We start from the raw sequence: 8,413 nt of genomic DNA on the forward strand, positions 1-8,413 counted from the left end.
CAGTTCCACCTGCTGCTGCTGCTGCTGCTTCATCATAATACAGGATGAGCAACAACGGCACAGATAATTCCTCTGGATTCCTAGGATCCAACAACATCAGTGGATTCGGGTATGGCATAGGAATATCAAGTGGGATTCTTCTGTGCTTGTCACCACCATCACCCTCACTTCCTATTTCTGCACCAGAACACAGTCACCACCGTCTTCTCCCTCCCCCTTGGCTGCTCGGAGAAATCTCCCCACTTTCTTTGAGCCGCATCACACGGTGGTGGATGTGGGATAGACGAAGCCACCATTCTGAGCTACCCCAAGCTTCTGTATTCTGAGGCCAAGCTACAAAAGCCAGATTCCACGGGGACATGCTGCTCCATATGCCTAGGAGATTATAAAAGCAGGGATATGCTTCGGGAGTTGCCGGATTGTGGTCATATATTCCACCTTAAGTGCATTGATCCATGGCTCAGAATGCATCCAACGTGTCCTCTCTGTAGAACATCTCCTGTCCCAACACCACTCGCCACGCCTCTCGCCGAGGTGGTTCCATTGACCACCATGCGGGTACCATAATCGTAGGGACTAGCGACACTTGATCGAAGCAGCATCAGAAATCTGAAATGCTTTCATATCATCATTGTCACGCTATGAAATTAAGACGCAGTTATTGATAGAGCATTCTTTTTCTTCTGTGGGTTTTTATCCCCTCTCGTTTGATTTGATATTGTAAATTCTTTCCTATTGTGGCAGGGTCCATCAGTATTAAAAAAAAAAAAAGGGTCAATGTCTAATTAATTTACGTAGCATAAGAGGACACTAATAATGGAATATAACGTCTAGTTTTCTCCATTTCTGAGGGCTTGCATCTTAACGTCTAAGTAGAATTGTTGCATTCTAGAATTGAATGACAATAACAATCGTTTTGAAAATTTTCCAGATTAATTTCTAGATCCAGTTTATTTACCTAACGTAAGAGAACACTAACCATTTAAAGATTAAGTCATACTCCTCCAGTCATAAATATAAAATCCACTTTATAGTGTAATTTACACTACAAAATGGGCTTATACTTAGGACTAGAGGAATACTTCAAAAACTAATCCATGTTTGAAGGTTATACTCACGTATAATTCTTTGAAGAGGTCTTTCGTGAAAAATGTGCAGAACCATCACAAACAAACCGTGAGAAAACATAAGAACATGCTTCTCGCAACAATACTTCACTCTAGTTCCCATTGATTTTAAATCATCCATTTTTGTACTTACAATCCCAATTGCATACTTTCTTCCCCCAAAATCTAACCCAGATAACCACGCAGGAGAACATCTCATTCTATTTGCTCCCTGTTAATAACGGTAGCACTTGCACGGGCACCAAATCATCCATGCCCGTTGCGATGCAGATGAGAGACAAGTAGGTAACCGATGAGGCCAGAACTGCTTTTCCAATAACATGTAGAACATTCTTAAATAATACCAAAATCCAGAATCTTCCGAAAAGCAACGGATAAGAAATAAAAACCTTACATCAGAGTGCTATGAAAAGTCTGCAAAAAGCTTTATAAACCATTCATGAGCAGAACCTTCCCAAAATTACATGTTAGGTACCAAAAGTTTGCGCTTACTTAGAAAGGGAATTACGAGACATTTACATGATATCCTCCTCAAGGGGGAAAAAGGAAACGGACAGAGGGAAAAACAAGAAGCAAGCGCCCACGAACAATTACAAACATTAACTTAGCTCACTGTTAGACTTTCCTTTAGTTAATTTCACTTCAAAACCGGAAACAAGAATTCCGGACAAACAACCGTGACGCACTTGGTTTGATATCAATTAACATTTATGCCAGAACCTCAGTCACCGAAAGGGCAAGATTCTGAGGTGCAGCCATGAATGCTTGGGTCAGCGGAGTTGTTGCAGAATGTGATGGTAACAACTGGGTGAAGTGGAACTCAATTTGCAACCTGTGATGAAGCGGTGTTGATGATATTAAGCCTTTCTTAACATCAGCTTGTAACTCCCTGATAGGAATTGCAGCCAAGAAGCTTTAATGTACTCTTTGCAAGCTTCCTTCCCTTGGCATACAAGCTCCTCTTCCTGCTCATCCTTCAACTGCTCTTCTGTTTCCACACCGGAATCTACCTCCTTAGTGTTGACTTGTTGGTCCTGCCTGCTATTGCGCTCTGATGCTACTGCAGCAGTTTGTTTATCACTGGTTGTTTGCTCATCTGATGACTGGGAAACATTTTTCAGTTTCTTTATTACTGTGCTGTCATCAAATTTTAATATATACGCCTGATTGCATCCTTCATAAAGCCTCTCCCCTAAAGTGTCAATGATGTAATAAGCATCTGATTCTACTCTGAGGATGAAAAAATGGTCATTCCAACTCACAATATAAACACGGGGTTCAGCCTTGCTAGGGCACTCCTGCTCTGCACGACTAATCTCATCCCAAATGTTATCAAAAGACATGGCACCATGCAGAAAGTCAAATCTATCCTCATCCATTCCTTCTGGATGGAAGAAACCAATGAATGATTTCCCAGGAATCACAGAAAGATGGCGTATTCTGGCTTGAATGACTGTTTCCAGATCAAAGTGTTTGTCCGGAAACCGCTCCCTATAGGTCTCATTTTCGCACAAGTTTCTCCATTCTAAGGAACCTTCTCGAATTAGACTATCAAACTGGGACTTTATGGGCATGAGATCAGGATTGTTTTGAAACCAGTCAGCAATTACAGCAACAAGAGCTGTGCAAGCACTCTCACCAGCAGCACGTTCACTGCGCTGATCAATCGAGGCAAAGAAGACCTGAGTCAGAAGCTTCATGTGACCATCACGACTTGTTACTTCTTTTTGCTCCCAAGTCCCAATGGCAAAATTATCATCCCCAAATTCAGAGACTGAAGATCGATTTGCACACGAGTCATCTTCAGTCTTGTACAGCTGTTAGATGTAGCAAAACATCAGGACTGATAAGATAAACAACAGCGTCAAATAAATATTGAGGATTATACCATTATTTTATAGAATGCACGAACAATTAATTGATTGGCATACAGCTCATTTACTTGCTCAATGCAGAATCAAAAAGTTCATTCTGCCAATCATCACTCATTGCATTTAGTATTTTATGTCGAGACCAAAGTGGTCAGCAATAATTATTTTCCAAATATTAAGGCAACGAGGGAAATATTTGGAGGGGAAACTCAGGTAAATTCCCAAAGAGGTTTATACCATCTTCTAGCTCACAATGGTGAGATTTCTAGTCACTATTCACCAAGCGATAATTTAAAAAAAAAAAAAAATCTGAGCATCAAATTTCAAATTACCAGGTAGCAAACCTCTTGAAGAAGCATAAAGACTACAAAATCGTTGGAAGGGAAACATTATGAGATAGATTCTTACCCCAGGTGTGATGGATTCGTCAGAACTAAGTTGGCGACGATCAAAATCTATATCATCACCACCTTCTTCTGCATAGGCCTTCTTCAACAAAGGCTCTCCCTTAGCTTTGGGTGATCTGAAACTCAACTTTCTCTTCCTCCAGGGCAATATGCTACGTTTTGAACTTGGTAAAAGAGAAGGCTCAGAAGATGTCCCTGATAAATCCTCCATCTGCAAGCACCCCACATCTGACTTGCCATTGCTGTAGTAAACCCAGTCCTCATCATCATCATTTACCCTCAAGCTGGAGTAAAAGGTCCCTCCAGCATTAGCATAGGCCAGTTTTCCATAACTGAATGACTTTCTCATGCTGCTATCTTCCTTTCCCTCATCCGAATCTCCTTCTCCATAATCATCAAGTGAGTCAGAGTCAAAAGAATAATTGCACTCACCATCCTCACTCCTGGCAGAGCATCTGCCTTCACTGCCCTCTTCCTCATGGCATGCCTTTTTTGCTTTCCGAGCGGACACATACTCTGTGAAAATCTTTACTTTTCTAAGACCAGCTTTGATTGCAGAAAGCTCATCTTTCTCTCCCAAGGCAGTTTCCCCTGACTGGGATGGAGACGGAACAGGAATTATACTTCTCTGAACTTGATCCATACTTTCTTGAGCAGCTCTTAGCTCCACTAAGTTAACTGAGACCTGCATGATCAAGAGATGCTATGAGAGGTAGAAAAATAATACAGACACTGCGAATCAGAAGACCACAGTAACAGTTACTTGCCCCCACTTATACGCAAATATGACTAAATGAAATTTGTATGACATCAGGGCGTGAAAGTGAGAGACATACGCAAAGCACAGGACAGGGTTCAACAGAACCCCCAGGAAGCGTGAGTGGGATGTTTAAATCAAAGTTTTTCTGGTCAGCTGCTGATGCAAATTCAGCAAGATTCAGTGATGCCGTTCCAACAACAGGAATCTTGTTCTTTGGCCTTTGATTTAATCCCTGCATTACATGGTGCATCGGTGTCCAGTTAGGTGAATAGGAACAGTCATCTAAATTCAAAACACCAGAAGCAAACAAAAAGTAGTATACTGTTAACAGTGAAAAATTACCCCCAAAAAAAAAACATGATGACCAAATAGAGGACTATTTGAAGTAACTATAGCAAGAAAATGCTCTTCAAGAAATAGCGAAATCTCCAAGCTTCAGTCAGTTAACAGTATAAGCACTGCAGACGGACAAATCATAAAATTAACATACTCCTATTCAATACTGGTACACGATTTTTCGTCAAAAGTGATTTCAAACGGGTAAATACTAGGGAAAGTGAGAAAATTCTCATTGAAGGTAGATAGGCTCATGTGAATAACCAGCCCAGATATTTTTTATTTTTTATTAAAAAAAAAACTTCAATTCATATGAACTTTCGTTTGAGTGCGTGAAATAGTAGAAAGTGACAAAATTGTTTTTATAATTATAAATGTTTTATAAATCTTTATGGAAGCTAGCATAATTTGTACCGAAAATAATTGTAGAAATAAGGAAGAGTGTAGATGAATCAAAAGGCAGAGAGACTAACATTAAACACGGTGAAAGCGATCTCCCAAGGATGGAAGGCATTGTCCTTGTAGGCCGAGAGAGTGCACAGACTCTGAAACTCCTCGTCCCAGTCAAAGACGCCGTTGTGGGCACCGCCGTCCACCTCCCTCGTGAAGTTTCTGACCAAAGCGCGCCGCAACGAGCCCAAGGTTAACTTAGGACCCTTCCACTTAATTTCGACAGTCAATCTAGTTTCAGTAGTCCCCTTCTCCGCACTCTCCCGCAGCAGATCGCAACCCTCCAACCTCCTCACGATGAGTCTCACCTCATACTTTCGGTAAAGAAGGGGCGGCCATGGCCGCCACCTCATCATCTTCACTACCATCAGGACGGACACACCAAATACAAACAGAAAAATTGAACTTGAAAAAAGAATGGAATGGAAGGAATCCGGGAATCAGAAGGGATAAGACAACCAGTTGGGATCTTGGGAGATCTTCGTATCAAGAGTTGGAGAAAATGCACGGACGCAATTTGGCAGAGAAATATTTCTCCGGAAAAACTCAACTGGGAAAGGAGGAGAGCGCGAGAGATTGGGCGAGAATATGCCGTTATTTTGGGTTAAAAAGGCGAGAGGCAAGGGGGTGGGGTAGTAATCAAACCAGGGTTAAAAGGGCGGGTACTGGTTTGGGGTTAAGTTTACCCATGGGGAAGAAACCTTGCAGTTGACTCCTCTACAGTCCGACGGTTTCTCTTTTTTAATGTTTTTGATTTTGACTTTTTTCCTTTCTCATTCAATTTTCTCCTCTCTTTCACATTAATTGTTCTTTTTTTTACCAGCCTTTTAAATTAATTGTTTACCCCATTTCCACGTATGTCCGTTTCATGGGTGTATGAGAATCCTTTATTTAATTTGGTCCTTTAAATGCCTGGATATGGGTCATCTCCTTGCAAAATTGAGGAACGTGGCCTAAAGTTGGAAAAAAGACATTTTACGACCTTTTGTTATTAATATACAAAATAATTAATTAAATTAAAAAAGTTTATTAAATTAGTTATTTGTCATAAATAGGTATTGTCTTTTCTAAAATATTCTTGCTATTAGTTAGAACTACCATTATTGTAAGGATTATATTGAAAAAAATAGATAAATATGAAAAATAAAATGAATATGAGTCTTATATTTAGGACCAAAATAAAAGTTAAACGAACCATTATATTAAAAACTGAAAGTATTATTTTGCAGTAGTAGTAACGTCTAACAAACACCAAAATGTTCACACTTTTGATTTTGTAATTTTAATTTGATTCTTTATTTTTATAAAATAAATTTTTAGTCTTCTAATGTTAATATATAATAACTCTTCAGTGATTTTTTTTACTAATCATTATTATTTTAAAAAATTAAACTCTATATATTACTTATTTCGGTCCTATTTATGAGCTTCAAATTTAAAAAGGAGTGTGGTTGATTTTATAAATTTTGATGTGGATTCCTCTTAACATTTAATGCATTTTTTCAATGTTACTCTTAATTATTTATCTCTTATCATATTTTTTCACATAATTTTTTAATCATTTTTCTCATTTATTATAAGAACATATTAAAAAATAAAAGTCTATTTCTAACCTATTTATTTTTTAACTAATTATTCATTATTTATGAAGTAGTTATTTGAAACTCATTTAAAATTTTATTAGCGAAATTTTTTGTTGGTAAAATTGATGGGTTAGTGATGCGAAAAGATCGATTTTGCATGAACTTAAAAAGTTAAGAATGCATTTCTGCCTCCAGCCAGCTGCAAGTAAGAAATCACTCCCTTGGGCTTTAACTAATAAGCATTCTAAAATTTAAATATTTACTCAATCCGGATAATAGCCCCTGAGTGCGTCATGTATCTTCGCAAGATATATGTCATGAAGTTGGTAAAAGGATGGAGTTAAAACCGAAATCGCGGATTCATGACAACCAGCAAATTAACCACCCCTTCCCTACGATTCTTCGATTCACATGGTCTTCTATTTCAAGACCTCCTACATATCTTATGAAGGCAGCTTCCGTTCAATTTAGGACTGCTTCCTTTCTTAACGCATACGTTTACCGAACAAGACTGGTTTTCATGCCTCATAGCAGTATTTGCCAACATTTTAAATTTTGTGAATATGTTAATTTTTTGTTTTGCTGCTCCTTGTTAAGAAAAGAAGACAGGAGTAGTAATTAAACTTCGCCATATAGAGAATGTGTTTTAATTAATACTCTTCCGGTCCTTAATACAAGATCCATTTAACTAGTTTGATTAGATTAAGATAGGTAAGTTAGTTAATTATAAGAAAAGTGACATGTTTTTCCTAAAACACTATAATCATCTTTCTTAACACCCCTTCTCTCTTCTACTTGATTATGATTGAAAGAGTATTTATACGGGTAATTTAGAGAAAATTGATAAATATAAAAAAATAAATCTTATATTTTTAGGACTAAAACTAACTCAAAAATTAGATCCTATATTAAAGACCGAAAGAGTACTTGTATTCCTTATTATCCAAGCAAAGCATTCATAGGCAATCCTTCACACAATGAATAGCAAATACTCGCAGCTAGCCAGGCCACTTGTGTGTTTGGATGAAACTAAACCGTGGTTTGAAAAAGTGATTCTGGAGAATAGATTCTGGAAAGAATAAATGTTATGAAAAGTGATTTTGAGAAGTGAGAGTGTTTGGATAGTTGTTATCAGAAGCACTTTTTATATATATAAATTACTAAAAAAAGACATAAGTTAATATGATAATTACAGAAAAATAGATTTTATGATATATTTTAATTTGAAGGAATAAAATTGTTAATAATATATTTTTTATTAACATAATTAATAATACATAAGATAATATAATTAATAAATAATTAATATGTATATATATTTATAAATATAAGATTAAATATGTTTATAAAAAAATATGTTTATAAAAAAATAACAAGATACATATCCTATAGGCTCTCACACTCTTCCTTTTTTCTTAAAAAGCAAAAAATTTTGTTTTTTTCAAAACCATAGTTTTGACCGAAAAACCACGGTTTATGCAAATTGGGTGGGTGTTTGGATGACTTAATCACTCAAACCATGGTTTGGGGTGTCACCCAAACGGTGCCCAAGTCAAATAAAAACAATCGCTGACGTGGTTCATGAATCTGCGTGTATATATGAATGATCATCATGAGCCATGACAACCTTCTCCCATGTCCCCGTTTTTTTTTTTCCTTGATCCTGCTCTATGTCTCTCTACTATTAAAACTCCACCAAAAGGTGCACGTTACGAGGCATGGGCGACCAAGTAATTAATCAGAACAAGCTTCTTTTATATATATTTTGTACGTCAACCCTGTCGCCTTATATATGTGCTAGGTACCACGATTTAATTATTTTAGTGTTTCATTATTTCTTGCCGGCCCACCCTTCTGAGGAAAGAAGCCAACCCCGGCC

General features: G+C 37.5%; 1 protein-coding gene and 1 pseudogene across 1 annotated transcript; one reads left to right on the plus strand and one right to left on the minus strand.

The window, feature by feature from the left end:
- The first annotated feature begins 18 nt into the window (after positions 1-18).
- On the plus strand, positions 19-690 carry LOC114743812 (RING-H2 finger protein ATL70-like). The gene is given in 3 exon segments (XM_028932023.1): positions 19-143; positions 146-272; positions 275-690. Coding segments are annotated over 3 exon segments (519 nt in total). The 5' UTR covers positions 19-44; the 3' UTR covers positions 568-690.
- Positions 691-1,485: 795 nt separating this feature from the next.
- Positions 1,486-5,544, minus strand: LOC114743813 (uncharacterized; annotated as a pseudogene).
- Positions 5,545-8,413: the final 2,869 nt, after the last annotated feature.

This window comes from Neltuma alba, unplaced genomic scaffold (genome assembly GCF_004799145.2).
Source record: "Neltuma alba isolate B1F8T4 unplaced genomic scaffold, ASM479914v2 tig00004141_pilon, whole genome shotgun sequence".
Lineage (NCBI taxonomy): Eukaryota > Viridiplantae > Streptophyta > Magnoliopsida > Fabales > Fabaceae > Neltuma > Neltuma alba.